This window comes from Typopeltis vanoorti, chromosome 20 (assembly GCF_054136105.1).
Source record: "Typopeltis vanoorti isolate ZY-2024b chromosome 20, IOZ_Tvanoo_1.0, whole genome shotgun sequence".
NCBI lineage: Eukaryota > Metazoa > Arthropoda > Arachnida > Uropygi > Thelyphonidae > Typopeltis > Typopeltis vanoorti.
This window is the reverse complement of record NC_143568.1, coordinates 109,405,703-109,432,330: the sequence shown is the minus strand read 5'-3', so window position 1 is coordinate 109,432,330 and position 26,628 is coordinate 109,405,703. Positions and strand designations below refer to the sequence as shown.

At 36.4% G+C, this 26,628-nt stretch overlaps 1 protein-coding gene across 1 annotated transcript in view; it reads right to left on the bottom strand.

Annotated features, from left to right (window-relative positions):
• Positions 1-26,628, bottom strand: part of hob (bridge-like lipid transfer protein family member hobbit) — an 844,941-nt gene that overhangs the window by 614,404 nt on the left and 203,909 nt on the right. The window contains exon 15 of the mRNA XM_090409957.1: positions 6,467-6,590. Coding sequence (XP_090266083.1) covers positions 6,467-6,590 — 124 coding nt within the window. The remainder of the gene's footprint in view (positions 1-6,466; positions 6,591-26,628) is intronic.

The window sequence follows — 26,628 nt, the reverse complement described above, 5'->3', positions numbered from 1 at the left end:
GTGGACTGTCATCATGTACTGTTTAGGCTAATTTCTCTCTTATTCCATATAAATTTATTTAATTTCATCTCCCCACCAGATTTGTGTATTCTATTATCAATTTCCAAATCTGATTTGCAACTTCACTAAAAATTATATCTAAATAGTAGGTATAATTTTATAGTTGAATTTTATATTTTTTATATGAATACAGTTGAATTTTATATGTTCCTAACTATTTTCATAAATTTTGGCTTTTGATTGTTGATTTTTATACTATTTTTTTTCCTTTCTTTCAAGGTTACACAGTGGTTAGCATTCATCATGAAGAATTTATGGAGACACAACACGTGTTACAATAATTACTTTACTTAACTTTCAGAATTCATTATGATTTTCATACTAGATTTCTTATAGTAGTTATACGGTTCAGTTAAAGAATCTTAAACGCTTGTACTGGATCTATTTGGGAGTAGAACATCTATGGGTAGTGAAAGAATGGTGGTAATAAAATATTCAAGAAAAATCCAAACAGAAGTACATATGAATGTGTGTAAAAAGCCATTAAAAATTTGAAATGCAGAATAGTAAGATATTTGATGAAATTACTCAAATACAAAAGTATAAAAGTTTTATAGTGGCTGAACAACATAATTCAGTAGGCCTGACCAGAAGGTTGAATTCTAGATATGACTGCAGTATAACATGCTCTCTTGGAACAGGAAAATAAAATGGAAAGTGAGAATTATTAGGAGCATTTCCCTACAGAGAAGCAAGTATACCTGAGAAAATGCCAAGAAAAATTGTTAAATGAAAACTGCAGAAGAACAAGTTGGGTTCAGTCCAAATAGAAGAGTGTCAGGAGCAGATTTTCATAAGATATGAAAATCTGCTCCATCATAAGGACCGATATTTAAGTTAATAAAACAAGGACTGATATTTAAGTACTGTAGATGTGAAAAAGGCATATGACGAGGTACCAAGAAAACATTGTTCACAATCATACAGGTGTGGTAAATTGGACATTATATAGGCAATACACACTCTATATTTAAGTCAACAGTTAGAATTAAAGGAGTTACAGGAAGATTGTCTGATGGAAAATCAGGAGTAAGACAAGCTGCACACTATCTCTGCTGTTATTATTCATTTTCCATACAGATTAACATTAAGAAGTGGTGACATTAAACAGGCATTGTTAATCTCAGTTCTTTATGTAGATGATGACATTATTCTAAAGTAAATCTTGCACAAGTTTTCAGGATCCCTTAACTACACTAATTATCTGCTGTTATAAATGTGGCACGAAAATTACAATCATGAAAATAGGCAGAATACAGAACCTATTATAAATCATTCTGAAGCGCTCAACATCACCTCAAAAAGTACTATGCTGTCCAGTCCTGCATTAGTAAACAAATGAATATTTTCTTTCAAGAAAATATTAATTTTATTTTAGAGCAATAAACAGCAGACGCTGTTCAATTAATATAAATTAAACAGAATGGCAAGGGTAACAAAACAGGGACAGCTGTTAGATAAAAGACCCCAATATAATGCCATGCTTCATAAGAGGGTGGTCTGAAAAGTTGTAGGCGTAACAATGAACAAATGGATTTATAATTTCAAAATTATTTTTATTTTTCAACATAACTTCCCTTAAGACTAATACATTTATTCCAGCCATGCTCCAGTGCCATTATCCCATTCCTGTAGTGGTTCTCAGTAAGATCTGCAAAATACCTCTCTACAACTGTAATCACCGCTTGATTCGAAGAAAAACGCTGACCAGCAAGGAAGAGTTTTAGTTGTGGAAAGAGATACAAGTCAGAGGGAGCCAAATCTGGGGAATAGGGTTGCTGTTCCAACAATTCACAGTGAAGATCCCTTAATTTTCCCATTGCTAAAACACCTTTGTGGGCAGGTGCATTGTCCTGATGAAAGATGATTTTTTCTTTTGCAAACCGGTTCTTTTCTCACAAATTTTTTTGTCTAGTCTGGTTAAATCGGAATAATATTCCCTGGTTATTGTTTTACCCTTTTCAAGATAATTAATAAACAAATTAGCATCACAAAACATCGATGCCATGACCTTTCCTGCTGATGGAACCGACTTTGTCATCTTTGGCGCTGAACAAACTGCTTCTGTCGACTGTTTTGACTGCTGTTTGGATTCTGGTGTGTAATGATGAATCCAAGTCTCATCCATAGTAATAAATTGACACACAAAATCAGTTTTATTCTTGTTAAAACACTCCAAGCACTGTTCAGAGATTTTCATGCAAGTGCGTTTTTTATCTGCTGTGAGCAAGCATGGTACCCATCTTGCGCAAAGCTTTTTCATTTGCAATTCTTCATGCAAAATATATCCTACACGTTCTTTTAAAATGCCTGTAGTATCAGCAATTTCACACACTTTGACTCGCCAGTCATCCAAAACCATATTGTGCACTTGATCAATGATTTCTGGTGTTGTTACACTTTTTGTAAGTCGTCCTTCATGTGGATCATCTTCAAGGCTGGTACGGCCACGTTTAAACTTGGCAGCCCATTTCTTAATTGTCAAAAAGAAGGAGAGTGCCCATAAACTTTTATGAACTTTGAATGAATTTCTTTTGCCATTAAACCTTCTTCTACAAAGAATTTTATAACTGCAAGATACTCAATTTTATCCATTTCAAGGGATACAGACAACACTTTTGCTTCAGACAGCTGTATAAAACAAACTACTGGATAGAATGACCTGCAATTTCACATGTATGTTTATGACAGATGTACTAACTTAGAAAAAAAAAAAAATCTTGCTGATAGTGTTGCCATCGATGGTCGAGGCTGAGAACTTTTCAGACCACCCTCGTAGTATCCTATGATAGTACACCCATTGCGGATGTTGTTATGTGCCATCCAGTCATTTTTGACTCTTGTTGATATCGTGAACAAAGGTTCTCCATCTCACTCTAGCTGACTTTCCACATTTCAGTTTTAGGGGGATTTTATTCAGGTCACTAAGGAAGAAAACTTCACTGTTTGGGTAGTTGTTGGTCTATAAAAAATCAAACTTCAGTGAAAAAAAAAAAAGGTCTGAAGGTCTGAATGATTATCAGAATTTGGAAAATGCAGCAATAAATGCAAAAGAATAAGGATCAGGAAATGCAGAGTTGGAGACTATCAAAAAAAGAGGCTATTCTGGATTTGCCATTCATTGCTAGGCAATGAATACCAAATCTAGATTCCATGAATATGCAAGTACTCCACTTGCAATGAAAGAAATCATGCTGAGTGTATCTATTTTGGTATTTGAGATAGATAAGTAGTTGTATTAGCCATCAGCTGAGATGTTAGCAAGAAAAAGTCAGGAATGAAAGTCTCTGAGTAGTGATAAATATTTATGTCTATGTTTAGATTATAAATATTTTTGGAAGTGGCTCAGAAGCATTTTGTGTTTGTAACCTCTTTTGCTGTTTGTTTTTATGTATTTTTGGTTTGATTTTTACTGTGTCAAACCTTCAGAAGTATCTTCAGGCACAAACTTTGTTTGCTTACACTTGGATAAAGGATTAAACTAATTGGTATAATTATTTATACCAACATTCATGGTTGTGTTTGCAGAAGACTTACTTAAAGAGCTGGGACATTCAAAGGCTAGGACTATTTGTCTATCTAGAGTTATGGCTGAAGCAAATATGGCTAAGTGGCCAGTGTACGATGTTTGTTAACTAGGTGTTCTTCTGTCTGACTTGTTTACTTTGTGTTAAGAAAAATCCAAGTTTCTGGTAGAAAAACACTGCCACCTTCATATGAGACTGGTATGAGTGTAAGGTATAAGACTTGTGAACATTACTTAAACAAAAGAAGGGTGCCCATCATACACAAACAGAAACCTAGTCTCCTGTCCATGATCTGGCCATAACAGTATCCCCATAAACCATTATAATCATGTCTTTAGGCATGATTTTGAAAGATAAGTAGAGGCAGCATCATTTCCTAGCTTGTTAGCATGCCTAATGATGCATTACTATCTGGTTTGGTCCTATGCACCATCTAGTGGCCTACTTACAAATCATTTTATTGCTGTACTGCTCTCAAATGGTGGAAGCTGGAGGTTCTTGGTTTGTAAAGGATGTTTGACATTCCTTTGAAGGGTGTTGTGTAAGAAGTGAAGAGGGAGTGAAAAACAAGGGGGGATAAAAGACACTACTCTGGAGATTAAAAATGGTACAATTACTTTAAATCCCAATAAGCAAGCTAGTGGTGTCTCACTGCCTGGTGAAAGTCATCTACAAGTCCAAGCATTGAAACATGTTGCTATGGTAGAATTGCTACTTCAGCTGCTCAAAATGCTGAATGAAGCATTTCTGCCATCCACCAAACTGCTCCTTTCCATTGCAGATCACGTCCATCTAAATAATCTGGGACTGCACAGTATTTCATACTCAAAGTGGGATATGAACTGGGACAAACAAGAAATCTTTGAAGTTCAAGTGGAAAGAGTACACGTTATAAGGGAAAAATCAGAATTGACAAAGCATATTACAGTGGACATTTTATATCCTAAACTAGCATAATCTATCATGAGACACATTGCTTCTTATTGCAAAATTTGCATAATTTTCTTCTTGATGACTTCTGTCAAGTTGCCAAAGAGTTCTACAACTGAAATATATGCACCAAAGCAGAGCACAAGTAGCACAAATACAAACAGGAGGGAAGCAAGTCTTTCTTCTCCCTTATCTGAACATGAAACATGAGAAAGGGATCAATAAGCCAATATATATTGATGTTGAAAGTTTATTTTTCACTTGGTTAGACTATAATAAATTTAGTTTAATTCTTTATCCAAGTGTGAGCAAACAAAGTTTGCACTTGAAAGTATCTTCAGGACTGGGGTAAGGTAGTACAACACCGGGAAACTCGTTGCAAAGGTGGAGCAAGCTAACATCACTCCTATCTCAGTATCTCCCATAATACAAAGCACATCTCCTTGCGGATATGTATAATGTTATGCATTAAGGGAATGGCCACTACCCAGACTAGTTTCGACCTTTATTGAGGTCTCTTCAGTGGGAGCCAGGCCCAAGTGGAGATACCAGGCAGAAGCATTAGCAAGGACATCTCTACCTATAGAAGTTGCTCCACCTTTGCAACGAGTTTCCCGGTGTTGTACCACCTTACTCCAGTCCTGAAGATACTTTCAGGCGCAAACTTTGTTTGCTCACACTTGGATAAAGAATTAAACTAAATTTATTAAAGCCAATATATAGGCATCTCTTTCTTCTGAAATCCAAGGTACTCTAGTAGCTTTTCTCTATTTTTTAACTCTTTTTTAATCCCACTGATGAAAGGTTGTAAGTTTGTATATCAAGATTGTACATCAGTACCACATGTGTATGGGATAATACAGAAACTCTGCTCTATAAACTACATATTGACGATTTTTTCATGCGACTTCATTTTCAATAACCAAGGTGGTATATTTTCACTAGTCAAAAATTTATCTTCCAACTTAAGACATTCAGAAGTTTTTTCTTTTCACTTGGTTAGACTATAATAAATTTAGTTTAATCCTTTATCCAAGTGTAAGCAAACAAAGTTTGCACCTGAAGTATCTTCAGGACTGAGGCAACTCGTGGTAAAGGTGGACCAAGCTCCCATCACTCCTTGTGTTAGTATCTCCCATAATGAAAGGGCCACTACCCTTCCCTTAATGCATTGCATTATACATGTCCGCAAGGAGATGTGTTTTGCATTATGGGAGATACTAAGACAAGGAGCAATGAGAGCTTGGTCCATTTTTACCACAAGTTGCCTCAGTCCTGAAGATACTTCAGGCACAAACTTTGTTTGCTTACACTTGGATAAGGATTAAACTAAATTTATTAAAGACATTCATTTGAATGTCTTTAGTTGATTCTATTGGATATTTCAAATAAGCAACTTCATTTTTATAATGAAATTTATTCCACATATTTTTTTTTTTATTATTATTATTACATGACACCTCCAGGGAGTCCAAGGCCTCATCATGGGAGGGTACTCCACTCTACTCTACTTTGGTAAATATATTTCACTTTCTCCACTACTACTTAATTCTCCTACTACGACACTAATACCATCAATGCCATCTACTGTCCATCACCACCAACAACAGTATTTTTTGTCTGTAAATTGCATGCTTTCTGAAGGCCAATTTGTCTGTACGCAGGATGAAAAACCTGAGTTTACAGGAGAAAAAACCATGCTACTTCTGTATGAGATCAGCTAACTAACCTTCAACTGGAAAAGCCCATATAAGGATTCCCCTTGCCATGAAGAGCATCGAACCCGGGTCTTTTCCAATCGAAGGGCACAATGTTCCGCTGCACTTCCAATTGTGCTATGGAAGTTGTTTAATCCTGCATTAAAATCAAACAAAACAATATAATACAGAAGAATAAAAGTAATTTACTTTTATGAATCATTTGAAAAATATAAACCAAAAAAAAATTACCTTTAATATAGAGTTTTCAATATAGTAGGGTACACCCCATATATGGTGATAATTATTTAAATTTGTAATGTCTTCCTTAACTTCCTCTAGTTTAAACCAAGAGTTTGTCAGCTGCATTTGTAAGCTGAAAATAAGTAAAGTCATGACTAAATCTCATTATTTTTTTTATGCTGCATGGACAATTTAACTAAAAGCTAGTAGCAAAACTTTAGTCCTTAAAAAAGCTTACCTTATCGATGACAAGCGAGTTTCACATGGATGTTATCTAATGCAGAATTGACTAAATCTCACTGTTATCTTACAGTAATCTGCAACAGTCCAAACTAAGTATCTCATTTTTTTTGCATCATTCTACAAATAACTGGATTCACAACTGAAAATTGAGCAGGCAAAAGTGGTATACAAAGTGTGAAATTAAATTCCTGGAATGGCTTTGCACTATCATGCATGTGACAAATCAGGTCACGGAATGTGACCGTGCATGTTTGGATATGTCTGTGCTATCACCTTGAGTTATATCAAAACAATTAAGCTAGCAGTTGATAAACTATAGTAGAGTTAGCATGTGCATGTTTGTTGCATTTTTTTTTGGGGGGGGGGGATAAAGTTTTGTGCAAAGTTAGGCAAAAAAGTGCACATGAAACTCTAGACATTAAAAGTGGCTCATGGTGATGATGCCATGAAAAAGTCTAGTGTACTTAGTCACTATCTGTGAGTTCTTAGCTAAAAAGTTAATCACAAAATTTGATCATCCTCTGAATTCACTAGACTTAACCCTAGTAATTTTAGCTGTTCCTGAAACTGAAGAATGTCTTGAAAGGACACGGGTTTTCTAACCAAGAATCATCTAACCAAGCGCACTGTTGCACTAAGAGATTGCTTTGAAGGTGACAGTAGCCACTATTCTACAGGAAAGCAAATAGTTTTTGCATATACATTCCGGGCATTGTCACACCTCATAGTAAAATCATTCAATGCTCATGGGACCATTCAAAACATAAGTTTCAGGAGTATAAACATTTGTGCCTTACAATGTGACAAGTTAAATTACCAGAAATAAAGCTGTTAACTATAAGTGATAAACAGATCCTGAAAGGATCTACTTGGTCATTAAAAACAATCAAGTAAGCCATGAAATCATATTATTAATATCAAGTGATGTAACAAGAAACTCTGTCCTCACTATCATATTAAAAACTTGCAGTGTAGTCATCATGTATGACAGAACCACTAAATTCTGTTGCTGTCATAATGCTTCATGAGTGTGGGATTCATTGAAAGGGTTTCATAAAGACTAAAGTCACATAACTGAAGGAGACTATCATATATATCTTTAAACAGGAATGTGAAGAACCAAATAGAGCTTCTGACCTTACATCAATCCTCACTATCTCCTGAAGTGACCCATTAATAGATATCCACTTGGATACTAAATGAACATAAATGTGTTAATAGATATCAATAATTATCAGGTAACCAAAAAGGTTTGTGCAGTTTTTCATAATGAAAATTAAACAACTGCAAAATTTTCATAAAATGTTTTACTCATTAAAATAAGCACCTTCACAATATACAACTCTTTCCCAACAAAATACATTTGTTTCACCACTCAAGTTAAACATTTGTGAAGATTCTTGATATGTTAATGTAGAATTATTTTCAACAGTGGCACGTAATTCTTCATTATCAATAATGGAAGGGCTTCCTGAATGTGGTGCATCTTCAAGAGATTCATCACCAGAAACAAATTTTTCAAGCCATTTCTGTGCAGTATGTTCTGCTACTGCATCTTTTCCGAATGCTGCACATATCTTATGGGATGATTCTGAAACCTTCGAATTGATTTAAATTCATATAGCAAACAAGCCCGAATTACACCAATGTTCAACTGACATTTTAAAAGGATTCAAAGTCACAGAAAAAGAGTACACACCAAGTTAGTGAGCACCAATTGACTACGTATCTGTGTCTTATGACACATACAAAAAATTGCACTCTGCAAACCACTACAAAATAAAACAAGTCATTGCAATGAACTCCATCGAAAACCACACAAACTTTTTTGGTTACCTGATAATATGAAAAATTATAGTTGTTCCATGACCTTCAGGAATGTCCATAATAAATTTTAAAAATACTTTTCAAATAACTTTTTATGACTAAGCATCCACATGTAATAACAAAATTGAATAATTCAACAATATTGGGTTGGAATTTTTTGAGTTAGTAAGTCTATCGTTTCCTTATGGGGAGAATAGTGAAGAGGGAGACAATGTTGAAGCTAATTAGCATGTCAGTTTCCAACAGTTGAATGTCTTTTATTTTTGTGTAAAACTGTGGAATTTTTAATATTGATGAGGCTGAGTGGCCTATGAGAGGAGAGAAGGTTAGATAAAAATCTTGATAATTTGTAAGTCTGGCTGCTAATACAATCCATGACGAGTCTGAGTGGAACATTATTCTTGTGAAGTTTAGTTAGGTAAACTGAATATTCTAGGAGGCCAAGCATGGTATGTCTTGAGTTTTTTTGTTGTTTCTTGATCTAAGGAAGTGGTTTCATCTAGTTATTTGTTTAGTTTCTTGAGCTGTCTTTTTGTAGGATCATAATCAAGTTGGGCATAAGTATTTCGATCTCGGAGTATTAAATTCATTTTTCGGTCATATGAATTGGTATCTAGGACAAGAGTGGTATTTCCCTTGTTGGCTCTGGTGATGATTATGTTTCTGTTATGTTTTAAGGAGGTAAGAGCTTTCAGGTCTGATGGTAGTATATTCAAGTCTGAAGGTGTTTGGCATCATAGATTATTTTTGCAATTTAGAAACGTCTATTGGCTATGCTTATGAAAATTGATTATTACGTCTGGATACTTCACTTGGAAAGAGAAAATTTACAAGAGGAAGGAACAGCAATAGGGGTCTCCCTTATCACCAAACTTGGCCAACCTTTTTTTAGAACACCTTGAAGAAAAAATTTCCATGTTTAATCCTAAACTAAAAATCTGGCTACAATATGTCAATGATGTCTTTGCTGTCTGGGGTCATTCTGAACAGGAACTACACTTGTTTCTCAAAAAAATCAACCTTTTTCATCCTTGCATCAAATTCATGCTAGAAAAAGAATCTCCACAGGGTATCTCCTTCCTGGATGTACACATCCAAAGAAAAGACGATGGTTCTATCGCCACTTCTGTATATCGTAAGCTGACATTTTCAGGTCACTACATTCACACTTCTTCAGCTAATCATCGATCTCAAAAATTTGGCATTATTAGTAACCAGAGCACACAGATTCTGCTCCTCCGAAGAATTGGAAATAATCAAAAATACAGCCACACAAAATGGATACAATCCAAAAACAACTCAAAAAACCGTCACTTTCCCACACATCAACCTAAACAAGAACAAGCCCATAGGTAAGGATTCCCATACCTTATGTCAAAGGCATCTCTGAATGCCTTTCAAAAATTATGAAGGAATATAAATTGGCTGCTACTGAAACCAATCAACCAGATCTACAATTGGTTACCTTCTCCTAAAGATAAACTCTCACCTCTGATGCTACCTGGCATGTACAAGGTCCCATGTTCCTGTAAATTGTCCTACTATGGACAGACAGGTAGATACATTAGCAAATGCATTTCGGAACATCAAGACCATATCCGTCTTACCAGATGGCAGAAATCTGGCCTCGTGCAACATGGAATTGAAAACCTAATCCACAGGATCCATTTGAAAAAGACTAAACTTCTACATAGATCTTTATATAAACATGAACGTTTATACAAAGAAAGTGCTGAAGCCTATGTCATAGACCCCATTTGAACCGAAAAGACGTTCTTATTATACCTAAAGTCTGGGAAACTGTCATCCTAAATTGTGAAAATAATTTTATATATGTTATCTCATTTTAATGTAATCTTTTTTTTTTTCAGATATATTTTAATTTAATTCTATAACATGCTACTGCATGCATAGAGGGATACCATTGTAAGCATGTGCCCTAACTGCATGTGATTCCTAATATTGTTTGAATTAACTGTACTGACAATGTCCTATGATACTTAGGATGAAATATTTACTTATTAAGATCAAGAAAATACACTAATTATAGAATTAAGGTTTATTGCATAAAATATACAGTGAAGAAAGTAATCTATCTCTATATCTCCCTTCCATCTGTTACAGATGGGTTGGGTCTCCTCCTAATGAGGAGTCATGGCAAAATAATGCAGCCGGCATACCACTCCTAAACTACATCCCTAATGGAGGTATTCGTGACCGTAGTCCATGTGTGTGTTCAAGGAGCCAGTTTGCCTGCTCGTGGGATGAAAAAAACCCAGCTAAACTGGGGAAAACCCTACTGCCCGTGCCTAAGACTGGCTCACTTGGTTATGGCTGAGGAAGATCATTGAGCTCCTCAAGTCTCTGAAGAGAATCGAACCTAGGACAATCTTTCCCCAGAAATATATGGTTGTGAAGCGCATAGCCACTAGGCTAACCGTGCAGGTGAAGAAAGTAATAACAAAGTAATAATAATAAAGTCAGAACTTTTTTTTGCAGTTATTTTGTTTTTCACTCTTTCTTTTACTCATAATTAATAGGAGTAGAAAATAAGAATTTTTAAATGCAAGTGTAAACATGACTTTATTAATGAGAGACAAGCAAGTAATGTCTGCTTCCAATTAATGATGGAACATGCTGTGGTGGGCAGCAGACAAATGTTTGTTTATTGTGAGCCTGATGCATGGAAAGCTTAGCATGAGATTCAAATTTTTTTTCCACTATTACCTAAAAAAAAGATGTTAATCGGGAATTTGTATAGTGTAAAGTAAAGAGGAGTATAATTTTTTCAAATCACTGTACAGTTGTCCCTCAACTTATGTCCGTTCGAAGATACGTCCATGATCCCATAACGGAATAAATAACATTTTCAGCTATATTTTCAAACAAGATGCAAGCGAGTGTAAAGTACCATGGCAACAGTGCTTTCAGCAGTCAGCACATGTCTTCAACAGTTCCTCTGTTGATTTTGTGTTTGAGAAATGGGTTAGTTGTGTATTTATCGTTAAATATTTCACGATGTTTTGTGCAACATTGCCTCTATACACACACAATCAAAAAACCTAGTAAAGAATCACAGAAAAAGAGACAAGCAATTGGTCTTGAAACAAAGTTGCAAGTTATAAAGCAACATGAAACTGGTAAGTCCGTCAATATGATCACACATGACTTCAGATTGTCTCATTCTACAGTGATGACCATTTTGAAAAATAAGGATAACATTGTAGAGGCTGTGAAAGGATCTGCTTCTGTTAAATCGACGATAGTGACGAATCAATGACAAGATCCTATAGGTGATATAGAAAAGCTACTTGCATCATAGAGGACCTCAACCAAATGTGCATGCCCCTTAGCACTGTGACTATAACCACTAAGGCACCAAGTCTCTTCAACATGTTGAAGGAGAAAGCAGGATCCGATTATGACTAAGAATTCAACACTTCTTCTGGCTGGTTCATGAGATTCAAGCAGCGTTTTGGCCTGCATAATGTGCAAATGTATGTGAATCTGCAAGTGCTGAGGAGGCTGCCAAGGAGTTTGTGGAAAAATTGGATAAAATCATTACAGAGGAAAATTATTTGCCACAGCAAATATTTAGTATGGATGAGACCGCCTTGTTTTGGAAAAAAATGCCCGAGCAGACAATTCATCCACCAAAAGCTAAAATCTATGCCTGGTTTTTCAAAACTCTTAAAGACCGTGTTACAATTCTGTTAGGGGATAATGTGGCAGGATATAAACCGAAACCATTTGTGATATGGCACAGTGAAAATCCAAGAGCCTTCAAAAACATTAGGAAGCATACTCTTCCAGTTCATTAGTGGAGATATAAGAAGTTGTGGAAGATTCAAAAATTGTTTGCAGATGCCTTAATCAACTGTTATGCGAGTGAAGTGGAAAGCTATTGTGTGAAAGAAAATGTAGAATTTAAAATTTTATTAATTATAGATAATGCTTCATGTCATCTGTCTTATACATCTTATAGTAGTGATCTTCACCAAGTTCAAGGTCATGTTTCTCCCTCCAAACACTACTTCATTGATCCAACTGATGGAGCAGGGAGTTCTTGTAGCGTTTAAGGCTTATTATCTACGGAGAAATTTTTCACAAGCCATTTCTGTTTCTGAAGGAAATGATCAGACTCTCATGCAATTCTGGAAAACATTCAATATTTATCATGCTATTAAAAATATTGCTGTGGCTTGGGACGAAGTGACCTCTCAATGTATGAGTGGCATATGAAAAAAGACATTAAAAAGGTTTGTGAATGATTTGGGTAGTTGGTAATAGTGGGCCTAGCAAACAATCTGAATCTCAAAGTGAATGATGATGACGACATAATTCAACTCATAGAAAGTTCCCCTGAAGAGTTGACCAACGAAGAATTGATCAAACTGGAGGAACAACTGTTGCAGACGAGGAAAAACATGAAAAGGAAGAGGGAAAAGAGAAACAGGAAGAGGTAGTTAAAAATTTACAGTGAAAGATCTTTCAGAAATGTTCTTTGCAGTTAGCGATATTCTTAAAATGGCTAAAGACAGGGACCCCAATGTTGAATGCTACTTAATAATAGAAACGAAAGTACATGATGCGTTTGCTTGCTATGAACAAATTTATGATGAAAAGAAGAAGAGGAATAAGCAAAGCACATACATTTTCATCAAAAAAAACAAAGGTTACAAAAACAAAGATTTGGGTGATTATGCTCCTGTTTTATAGTGGCAGTAACACACAGTACAGTTTTATAATAAGGTTTAAAATTAAAATGACAGTGTACTTATTATGGTTAAGTTCCTAACCCCTCTAACTCTGTTGATTTAATGTATCGACTTATGTCCAACTCGACTTACGTCCTGCTGGATGGAACGGAACCCAGACGTAAGTTGAGGGATGACTGTAATTGAAAAACGTTAATCTAACTTGAGTTATTCAATGCCTGGCTGTAATCTACTCTTAGCAGAGATAGAATATTAAGCAAGGGCAGATTGTTCAAGTTCAGATGCCTAACATATGATTTATGTTCCTCACAACAGACAAAGGCAGATTTTCCAGACCGTTCAAAAATAACAAGTCATAAGAGTTAGAAATCTGATATACATATGGAAAATGCACAAACCATCAGCACTTATTTGCCAGGTACTCATGGTCATGTTAGCTGTAATGCAAGTTATTAGTTTTTTGGTACAATTTTATTATAAAATTAGCATTTTGAAATGTCTTAGTGACAGAAAATTCTGAAATGCAATTCGAACTGACTTCAAGTTATATGTATATACAGGGTGTTCGGGATAAATTTGACAGTTTCGTAAGGAAAAAGAAAATCTTCTTTGTATCTATTAAATTTAATGAATTGACAAAAAAACATTACAGGCAAAGTTAATTACAATACTATCAACAAGATTTACTCAAAATAACCACCATTAGCATCGATCACAGCTTCAATTCTGCTTCGGAACCTCGAACAAGCTGATGCTACAGTCTCCCTGGGAAGGGCCGCAAAAACTGTTTTAATTTTATCCATTAACTGGGCTTTTGTATTACTGGAAGTGCGATTGGTGTCTTTTTCAACTGCGCCCCATACAAAATAATCCATGGGGTTAAGGTCTGGGGAGTTTGGAGGCCAAACATTTGGACTGGTGAAGTCGTAGAAATTTTCAGACAACCATTTTTGACTTTTCCCAGAGATGTGGCAAGGGGCCGAATCCTGCTGCCATACATACGGCCTACCATTGGCTACCCTTGTTATCCAGGGCTTGACTACAGTTAGCAACTCCATGAACAAAGCCCGAATTCCAATGCCAGGGTTCTTCAACACCTGTTCCTGCAGATTTGCGAGGAATTCTGCTGTACGAACGCAATCAGATCGTCTGCTAGGGATCTTTCTTCTTGCTACATCCTCGTAGTCACCATTGCAAGTCTCTAGTTCATGCCTGATTGTTTTTACTGTATTCAGGGAGCATTGGGCAGCAGTCGTAATATCCTTATTTTGATGGCGGGCACGAATCATCATGATACAAGTTATTCTCTTCCATGATTCAGGTGGGTTCCAGCTATCCATCCTTTCTGACATCTTGTATATGAATGAAGAAGGGTCCAAACTTTTAAATGAAGAGAAGTGTGTGTTAATACATGTAACTTACGGAAAAATATAATTAATTATAAATATGTCAAATTTATCCCGAACACCCTGTATATGCATCTTTATTTGCTTTAGATAAACTGTGTGCTTTCTGTACTCAATGACTATATTATAAACAGTTGTTGCACATATTTACTGCAACTGAAAATTTGAAAGAGAATGTTAGGACAAATATGGTTCGTTAGATTCTATGTTTAGTGCTACAATATATCTGTTTTGCTTGCATGTGTGCTGCATGGTGCCTGTGGGAGGGGAGGGAAGTGTTTCGTATGATGAAGTGTCTTTCCAGTTGTATCTAATTACATTAATTGTTGCTAAGTATAGTTTGGAGACTATAAATGTCTCTGTAGTGTATTTAGCGATAGAATAAAATAACTTGTTTTTCTAGATTCTGCAGTGTTAGGTCTATTGAATATTATTATTATTATTATTATTATTCAGGCCTCCATGGAGTCAAAAGACTCATCGTGGGAGGTCCTTCCTAAGAACATAAAGTCTGTCAAGACTCATCAAGGGGAGGTCCCCCTTAAGAAACACAAAGTCTATCACACCACTCCTTAAACTCATTGACCGTTCTCGCTCTCACAACTCCATCAGGCAATGCATTCCATGGTTCAACCACCCTCCATGCAAAGAAACCACTCCTCACCCTCTTGCTCATGGTTTCCTTTCGTAACTTCCAGGGATGGCCTCTCGTCATCACTCCTTCCAGCTGTTCAACCAAGCGAAAGAACTCCCCAGTGTCAACCCTGTAACCACCTCTCAACAGTTTAAAAGTCTCAATCATATCACCTCTCCTTCTTCTATCCACCAAACTCTGCAGTCCAGATTTCCTCAGCCGATCCTCATAACTATCCTTGTACAGTCCTGAAACCATCTTTGTCATCTGTCTTTGTATCCTTTCCACAGTTAATTTATCCCCTTCAAATCCTGGGGAATAATTCTGAGAACAATAGTCTAAGTGTAGTCTGATCAGAGACTTATACAACGGAATGATAACCCTTTTATCTCTGCAGGTCAGTGTCCTTCTCATAATTGCAGCAATCCTCTGTGTTACCTTCACCACCTTTGCAATATGTCCCCTAAATTTCAGGTTTCTATCAATCATCAATCCCAGATCTCTTGTCTCCCTTACTTCCTCCAGTATAACTCCTCCTATAGAGTATGCAGCATCCCATCAATGTTTCCCAAACTTCAAGACCTCACATATAAAATGAAACCTCTGTGTATTATCAGAAATGGAATGCATCCATTGATCTCCATCAAAATACTGAATATAGGATATATCTATTATTTATAATACAGAAAGCCTGCTGACAAAAAGAAAAAGTTATGTGGGATTCGTGAAAGGGCGGATAATTATGATGATGTCTAGAAAAGATTGATATGTACGTAAAAGAAAATTCTTAGAAAACAAAGCAAAGTATAAATAAAACAGAAATAAATACACATAACAAGCACAACAGATTGTATAAGATGATTTGCCACTTCATCAACACTGCATTCCTGCAATGCTTGGATGAATCACCTGGTCAACATTATTATGGGAGGGGGAGAGGCTGAAAAGTTCTGATAAACACTTAGAACAAAAATAATATTAAAGCAACCTATATAACCACAAAAAAGAACATATCTTAAAACCCTTTAACCTGCATGTTTCATCAAATTGTAATAATTTGTTGATTTTCTTTTAGGATATATAAGACATGTCCAAAGTTTTGAAGAAATTTGAAGACAGAGGTGTGGGCCATCATCAAGTTTTTCATGCTGCAAGAAAAGTCCGCAACTAAAATTCACCAAACTTTGTCGGGGACTTAGGGAACTGTGCCCCAGCATATCCAAGAGTTGCCAGATGTGTGGTCAAGTTTAAAACTGGGCATCCTTAGACAACAGATGACCCAAGGTCAGGAAGATGTTCCACTGTGATCACACCTGAAAACATCGATGAACTGGATGCCAAATCATTGCAAAGATTCTGGGAATATCCAGGGAACAGGTTGGGGTCATTATCCACCATCTAGACATGCAGAAGCTCTCAGTGAAATGGGGTCACTAAATGTTTGAATGCTGACTAAAAGAGAGAACGTGTGTTGTCATCTCAAGGGATTTGGGGCTATTACGAGAAATCAGGAGCATATTTTTTTTTTACTCGCATTGTGACTGTGATGAAACATGGCTTCATCACTATGACCTAGAGACCAAATGACAGCCACTGGAGTAGAGACACAAAGGTTCTCCATGATCAAAGAAGTTCGAAACCCAAAAGTCAGCAGGGAAGTTTCTTGCCATTGTCTTTTGGGATATGGATGCTGTAATCCTTACCAAGTATCTCAAAAAAAGGTGAAACTGTTACAGGAGCAGTTTATTCAACAGCTCTGAGAGAAATGAATGAGGTACTGAAGGAAAAACATGCGAGAAACTAAGCAGAGGTATGTTGCTTGTGCAGGACAACACACCTGCTCACACTGCTCATGAAACCCACAGACAATACACAAGTTGGACTTTCGGTGTCTGCCTTGCCCACCCTATTCACCATACCTAGCTCCTTCTGACTACTTCCTATTCCCAAATTTAAAGGAACACTTGAAAGGATCAAAATTTACCACAGATGATGAAGTCATATCTGCAGCTGAGGACTGATTTGTGCAACAAGGGAAAGACTTTTTTTCTCAGATTACAAATGATGCAGCAGCATTGTAACAAGTGTATAACACTTCATGGAGAATATGTAGAATAATGCATAAGTTACATGGTTCCACCTCAAATCCTTCATGATGATTATCACAACTTTTCAGCCACCCTCATAGTTCATTGGATTAGCCCCTCCCTATAGCTATTTACTGAGCTACTAAATATATACAGCAGCTGGTTATAATTGGTTACTTATATTTTGTACAGAAATTTCTTTCACACTCCTCATAATTTTTTAAAATGAATTATGCTGTCATAAATGCACACATGCATGCATTGAGTTTATAGAATCACGTGTTATTTGCTCTACCCAGCAATTTATATGATATACATATAATAAAGAAATTAATTATTAATAATTCCTTTGCAAGTAATGAAAAGTAATGGAATAGTAATGAAAGCATAATCAAATAATCATAATACCACAAGAGCTCAGGTGAAGATCACACACTCTGTTTCTGAAGTAACAAGTGATCTTATTATGATTGGATGAATTTCCTGCAAAAAGTAGAAAATAAATCTGTCAAATAGTTAAATAGCAATAACAGGCATTAAAATGCCAAATTTATGGATCTCGGGAAGACCATATAACCCTGAGGGATGTGCATGAAAGGTCTTAAAATTATCTATAAATCATCTTCCCAACGAAGCAGGCATTGTCAATGAGATTATTAAGTTTATTAATTTGTTTAGTAGTGGAATCAGAAGATGGGGTTGGGGGGGGGAGTGTAAGTACAGGGTGTTTCAAAAGGGGGTATACAACTTTGAATGACAATAGCGATAAATGAATATTTTTTATTACTGTACAAATGCAGCGTAACACTTGAATTTTCAACACAGACAGTTCAAGTTCATTATGACTGCCTCCAGGAATTCTGCAGACGTCTCATTTGTAATCAATTTGTTGCCACACGTGGCAGAGCATATCTGGCATTACTTCAACAATAGCAGCAGTAATTCTAGAATGCAGCTCATCCAAATTGGTGGGTAGTGGTGATACACACACTCTATCTTTTGCAAAGTCCCATAAGAAGAAATCTAACGATGTAAGGTCAGGGAATGCAGTGGCTGAGCTACAGGCGCCCCCTCTACCAACCATCTGCCTGGTAAACGAGTGTTGAGGTATGACCTTATGTCTGTCAGGTAATGAGGATGACCTTGGATGACACACAGAACAGCCTGTTTATACAAAATTCTTGTGGCACGTGTAAATCGTGCACCTATTAGGAGGTTCTTTGCCATACAACATGCAGAAATTTATTTAAACTTGTGTTGCAGACTTTTTCTCAAACTAAAACACATCGAAAGTTGCCATTTTCAAATACTTTGATGTATCACACCATCTAGTGTTGTCATTTGATAATAAAGTTACATGACCAAAATATTGATGTGTTTCACTACATTATGACACTCACTTGGCTTTTGTGCGTCTTCCAAATTATTCTTTGTTCTCCTGCAAAGTTGTATACACCTGTATAACAGTCATAAAACATTCAGGAAATTTTCCTGTTATATATATATATATATATATATTTTTTTTTTATCTTGTACAACCACAGAGTTATACTTCTGATAAAAAGTAGGAAGTAGTTTAGTTTAGCTTCAAAAAAGAATTCTGGCACTCTTAAAGCAAATTCTATTAGCACTCTTGGAAGGAAAAAAATGAACAGAAGAAACAGATTTACCTTTGTCTATCATGATGAAATTGAATATTAAACAAAGTATCTCAGGCCTGAACAGTGTAGCTATGATGAACGTGCTATCTCTAATAAGCAGAGGATATTGTGGAAGAAGACAAATCCTATACAACAGCAGGTTCCTTATGGAATGTCTATATAAGGAAATTTGTTTGATTTAAGTTAAAACAATGTTGCTACATTGTTCATCATCATCATATGATGGCCTTTATCTCCCTTCTGGGATATAGTTTTCATCACCTTTCCTACTTTATTTATTTATTATTTTTTAAAATTAGAATTAGATGAATATTTGTTATCTAACTAAACTATTTGAATATCGTTTAGAATCTGTTACTTGTATATTATGTTGTTCCATTTTTTTAGTTGTACTGAAGATGCCTTTAGATGCATAGGTGAAAATTCTAGATTAAACAATTATTTTATCCAAAAAATTATTTTATTTAATGTAAATTCTTTTATTTCTAGCATTATGCCAGTTTACGTTATTTCAATTCTAAGATACTGAAAGCACTGATGTGGGCAAACAAAATGGGAAATTTGGAGACCAAATTATTTGTGCCTATAATCCCATAGAAGTTTCTGCTAATGAAGAAGTAAAGGAATTATTCAAAAAAGCATGTAACACAGAAAAAGGAAAAGCTGGTCAGATCTAAACATCTGAGAAGGAAACTAATACCAGACATAAAACTGTGTTGGGAAAATCTGGAAGGAAAGTAAAGCTAATCATAATGGCAAGTATTGGCTGGATTTCACTTCAAGATATGGACTAGCCATTATTAATACCATATTCCAACATAAAGAAATGCACAAATTCACATAGTGAAGAAGACAAGAAATAAGAAAATTCTCATTCAATTTGTTATTGCTGATAGCAATATCTTCACACTGGTTCAGAATACCAGAGTATACATAGGATGTAAAATAGGGAGGTCAGAATTTAGTTTTGAGGGGAATAAAATTGGATTACATATTGAAAGGAAAAGTAAATTAAATGCCACCTAGTCATTCCCAATTCTTACTGATTTTGTAAACATAGGCTCTCACTCTTACTTGGTCTCTTATGGCTCTTCTTTCAGCACTTGAAAATTAAAAGATCATATATTCATATGAAACCCATAAATTCGTTTATATTGTTTATTCAACTCTTTCACTTTCTTCCTCTCTTTCTCATGCACTCAATCTTCTCCAACATAATTGCCTTTTCTAATGATTCTTCTGCTCCCATAATATGTCTAAAGTACATTAACTTCTGCTTAGCAATAATTTCCTCCAAGGTGCATTCTGTCTTTGCATTCTCTAAAACCTTTTTAGTCATTCTTGCAGTTCATGGGAATAGGCTAGCCTTTTATAATAAAGTTACAAGAGCAGTAGATGAGGGAAAGGCATATACTGCCATTTTCTTAGATTTAGCGAAGGCATTTAACAGGGTGATTTAACATGATAAGCTGACATTTAAGTTGCAGCACATGGGTATGAATGTCAGGTTAGTCAACTGGATTCAGGACTGGCTGTCCAATAGGTATCAGAGAGTTGTGTATGGTGTGGCAGTTTCAAGGCGGCAGAGGGTTACAAGTGGGGTCCCACACGGCTCAGTACTAGGAGCTATATTGTTTAACTTTTATATCAATAACATTGTCAGTGGATTGCAGTGGGTTATTCTGTTGTTTGAGGATGATGTAAAGCTGGGAAGGGTTATTAGTAATAGTGCAGATGTGGTAACCCTGCAAGAGGATTTGAATAAGCTAGATAGATGGGCAAATGAATGGGGTGTCAGTTTAATGCAGCAAAATGTAAGGTCTTGAGGTTTGGGACACATCGATGGGATGCTGAATACTCTATTGAAGGAAGTAGGAGAGACAAGAGTTATCATTCCGTTGTATAAGACCCAGATCAGACCACACGTAGACTATTATTCTCAGATTTGGTCCCCAGGATTTGAAGGGGATAAATTAACTGTGGAAAAGGTACAAAGGTGGATAACAAAGACAGTTTGTATAAAGACAGTACAAAGACTGTACAATGTTAGTTATGAGGATCAGCTGAGGGAATGCAGACTGCAGAGTTTGGTGAATAGAAGAAGGAGAGGTGACATGATCGAGACTTTTAAACTGTTGAGAGGCAGTTACAGGGTTGACACTGGGGAGTTTTTTCCTTGGTTGAACAGCAGAAAGGAGTGATGACAAGGAGCCATCTCTGGAAGTTACGAAAGGAAACTGTGAGCAGGAGGGTGAGGAGTAGTTTCTTTGCATGGATGGAGAGTGGTTGAACCATGGAATGCATTGCCTGATAGAGTGGTGAGAGCGAGAACGGTCAATAAGTTTAAGGAGTGGTATGATAGACTTTGTGTTTCCTAGGATGGACCGCCCATGATAAGTCTTGATAGACTTGTGTTTCCTAGAAAGGACCTCCTGCGATGAGTCTTTTGACTCCTTGGAGGCCTAAATAATAAAAGAAAAAAATATATTAAAAAAAAAGTCCATAATTCAAATGAATCAATTTGCTTTCTGTCTTTCTTCTTAACAATCAAGCTATCCCAACTATATAACACTATGGGAAATAGTACTGCTTTAACAATTCTAACTAAGACACATAAAAATATATTATATATTCAAAAGTTTCAGTTCAATACTGATTATAAAACGGAAAATAAATGGAAGAAGAGGACAAGGAAGATGAAGAAAATCTTAGCTGGCAGACATCAGACAGTGGACTGGTATGAACTCTGAGAATCGCACAAAATTTGCCAAGGTGGTCGCCGACCTCTGATAGGAGATGGCACTCAAAGAAGAAGATATTCAAAAGAATAAATAATATCTTTTTTTATTGCAAATATTTTGACCAAAAAACTAACTGGTCATCATCAGTGCAGCAGCATAATTACAAGCTGAAGATAGAACAAAGAATGTCAATCCTATTTATAGAACTGTGCTGTGTGTTGGAATGCCAGCTTATGGGTTGTTACAAAATAAAATGAGATTACAATTAGAGACAAAATTAAAAACTAAAATTAACAAAATTTAGATAAATCATTGAATGACATTGTATTGCAATTAAAAAAACAGGTAGGAGAGACTAATGCATGCCCATTTATTATTATTATTATTATTATTATTATTACGGGCAACTCCAGGGAGTCATTAGACTCATCGAGGGAGGCCGCAAATCATTTTCATCACAACTATTCGACATTCATACAGTATCTATCATACCTCGCCTTAAACTCATTCACTGTCACAGCATCCACCACAGACTCAGGGAGCGCATTCCACTCATTCACTACTCTAAAAGTAAAGAACCCAGCTCTAACACCTTTACTAACCACACTTTTGCCCAGTTTCCATGGATGTCCCCTAGTCCTCCCACAACCAGCCCTGTTCTCAAAAATATCTTCTGAATTAATTTTATAGAAACCCTTCAGTAATTTGAATGTCTCAATCATATCTCCCCTCCTCCGCCTATCAACCAATTTTTGCAACCCACAAATCCTCAACCTGTTCTCATACGGTTCATTCCACAGACCTGCTATCATCTTGGTCACTCGCCTCTGGATCCTCTCCACCTCCTCCCCATCAAGAAGAAACCTAGGTGACCAAATCTGAGCACAGTAGTCGAGATGAGGTCTTATCAAGGCTTGATACAGAGGAACAATAACCTGCTTGTCTCTGCTTGTCAACGTATTCTTCAGCAACCAAGTGATTTGATGAGCTGATTTGGCCACTTTTGCAATGTGTCCCCTAAATTTCAATTCCTTATCCACCAACACTCCTAAATCTCGTGCCTCATCAATTTCCTGGAGCACGGTTCCACCAATGCAGTAAACTGCCTCCCATCTTTTCACCCCAAAATGCATAACCTTACATTTTGCCACATTAAATTGACATCCATTCTCCCTAGCTCAGACCTCCAATCTATCCAAATCATCCTGCAAAATTTTGACGTCATCTGCATTCACTATTGCCCTACCCAACTTCGCATCATCCGCAAACAAATGAACTGTTCCTCTCAGATCCTTTCCTATATCATTTATGAACAAATTAAACAGCAGTGGTCCAAGAACAGATCCTTGTGGTACACCACTAGTCACAGGCCGTCTTGTGGACTCTACTCCTGAGTAAACCACTCTCTGATATCTCTCCGTCAACCACCCTCCTATCCATCTCACCAACCCTATGTCCATTCCCATATGCTGCAATTTACTGATTAGAATTCCATGTGGTATCCTGTCAAAGGCCTTAGCAAGGTCCAGCAGAATCACTGTAAACCCATTACCCTTATCCAGTTCAGCCGTCACTGTGTTATAATACGTGAGCAAGTTACTGAGGCATTTATGAAGATGAGACTGTCCCAAATCTTGACAATAGAGAAGCAGTCGTTCTGTTTTAAGTTTGGGCAGTATAGAAGTGCTTCAGCACTCTCAATAAATGCTCAAACCTAAATTTGTGAGTATTGATATAGAGGATATTATGATAAGTATCCACTGCATGCTGTGCAAGGCCAGATTTTTTAGCTTTATCATCATTGTTATAAGATTAGTGTTCTTGTAGTCATTTTTTGACAGAACATAGTTTTGTCCAAAGTAAAAGCAGAGGCATTCAAACTAAACCTAGTAAACACTGGGAGTGGGAGGAGCTGTTTATTTTCAGTGATGGTAACCAAGAGGAGATTCTGTTAATACAAGAGAATGTAGGGACCAAATTGCATCTTTTCAAGATCTTTGCAATTGTCTCCAATAGGCATGAGTGTAGGATAGGAACCCATTGTACAGGTTCAGTTTTGAGGTATAGGCTAATTAGTGTCCAGGGTGCATTTAAACATCCTTGAGTTAAAGCCATCCTGTAGTATAATGCACTGGATGGTGCTCTATATTCTTGTTGAGAGCTTAGGAATTGGAGTAGATAACGTGCTCTTTTGAGCAAATCAATTGCTATGATGATTCTTTTTTAGATGGATAATGGAATGAACTTTGCTGTATCTAGTAGATTGTGATAGTAGATTTACAGTCAATTGGATATTCCAGAAGGGATGCAGGAAAGGAAGATGTCAAGGAAGGATAATTTTCTATTATTTTCTTTTTCCATGATGAATTTGATATGTGGGTGTAGGCTGTTGATTTTTGTTAAGAAAGTCGGTAGAGATGATTCTGAGTCTGGCCAGGTGACAAACACATCATCCACATATCATATCTAAAAGGAAGATTGAGATTGTAATGAAGAGACTAGTGATTCCTCAAGATGCTCTAAACAGAAATTGGAAAGTGCAGGTGCAAGGGGCTTCCCATAGTGGTTCCTTCAATCTGTTTGTTAGAATTGGTTTCTGCAGATGAAATAGCCTGAGTGCATGCCAAAGTCAAATAGTCAGACTCATCGAGGGAGGCCCTAACATCAGGTCAAGAACAACTATTCGACATTGACACAGTATCTATCATACCTTGCCTTGAACTCATTCACGGTCGTAGCACCCACAACAGACTCTGGAAGCTTATTCCACTCATTCACCACTCTCCAAGTAAAAAACCTAGCTCTAACACCCTTGTCAACCACGCTCTTGCCCAGCTTCCATTCATGGCCCCTAGTCCTCCTACCACCAGTCATATTTTCAAAAATATCTTCTGGATCAATCTTATAGAAACCCTTCAGTAATTTGAATGTCTCAATCATATCACCCCTCCTTTGCCTATTGACCAATTTCTGCAACCCACAAATCTTCAACCTATTCTCATAAGGTTCATTCCACAGACCTGCTATCATCTTGGTCACTCGTCTCTGGATCCTCTCCACTTCCTCCCCATCACGAAGAAACCCTGGTGCCCATAACTGGGCACAGTAGTACAGATGGGATCTTATCAAGGCTCGATACAGAGGAACAACAATTTGTTTGTCTCTGCATGTTAAAGTATTTTTCAGAAGCCAAGTGATTTGATGAGCTGATTTAGTCACTTTTGCAATGTGCCCCCCTAAACTTCAATTCCCTATCCACCAACACTCCCAAATCCCTGGCCTCATCAATCTCCTGGAGTACGGTTCCACCAATGCGATATACTGCTGCTATTCTTTTCACCCCAAAGTGCATAACCTTACACTTTGGCACATTAAATTGACATCCATTTTTCCTAGCCCAGTCCTCCAAACTATCCAAATCATCCTGTAAAATTTTGACGTCATCTGCATTCACTATTGCCCTACCCAACTTTGCATCATCCGCAAACAAATGAACTGTTCCTCTCAGATCCTTTCCTATATCATTAATGAAAAAATTAAACAGCAGTGGTCCAAGAACAGAGCCCTGCGGCACACCACTAGTCACAAGCCGTCTCATAGACTCCACTCCTAAACAAACCACTCTCTGGTATCTCTCCTTCAACCACCCTCCTATCCATCCCAACCTCATAACCCTATATCTATCCCCATCTGCTCCAGTTTACTTATTAGGGTTCCATGTGGTATATCATTCTCATCCAATCGCGTTTTACTCATTCCATCTATTTTCAGGTGAATAAATTCAATCAGCGCAACAATTTCATCTCACTTATTTCTGATATTCCAGGCATTCATATATAAGCATAATATATCATTTCTTGATCTAATACCAATACCACTCATGCCACCCCCCTCATCTGTGACTACTGTTTCTGCTCCCATCCAATCACCTTCATAACCCTTTATCCAATATATCACCCAAAATCAGGGGTGCACCAGTAGTGTCCGGTGCCTGTGTGAAAAACTTTAGTTGGCACCCTTATACCCCTCCTGCCAATAAAAAAACACTTTATAAAAACATTATTTTTAATATTTGATGCCAATAAAGTGAGTATTTCATTTTGAATTTTATCTCCTAAATAGGAGATAAAATCATAGCTGCAAGTCGGTTGTGTTCTGATATAAAAGGATCAAACTTTTCTAACATCTCAATGCATTTTAAAAAGTTGCCATTGTTGTGATCGTAAAGTTTATTACTTTCACCACAAAGAGACTAGATTTTGTTTGCCTAAAAACTGTACTACAAAAATTATTCTTTTTATAACTTCATACCAACGTTTCCTTTTATTATCTAAAACTGTTTGTTGCAAATGATCAATACAAGTTTTATTTTTTAAGGATGTAATTAATTCTGTCCATTTTTTGTAATTGTTCAAATGATTTAAATTTTTCTCATGACGATTCAGGTACATTGCAAGATGTTAGAATAAAGTTAAACTGCAGCAGATTTTCTTATATATGTTTAGAGCAAATGCAAGTGTGAACAAGATTAAACAAATTCAAACGCCTGTCATCCTGTAAACAGTAAACTCACGCAAGTTCAAGTTTTTACTTGTTTACGGCAAACTACTTGTTAGAACTAGGATCAGAATAAAATAAGATCTTAAGGAATAACAACAAATATGTGATTATAAATAATTTGTTTAAGACAATCTATGAAATATAATTAAAATTTAAACAAAAATGTAATTTTTTTTGATATAATTAATGAATAATATTTTTTTCAAGTATTTCCTCCTCGCCTAAAATCTTTGGTACCTTTATTATCCTGGCATCTGTGTGCATCGCGCACACACACACTGCACATATTGCCGG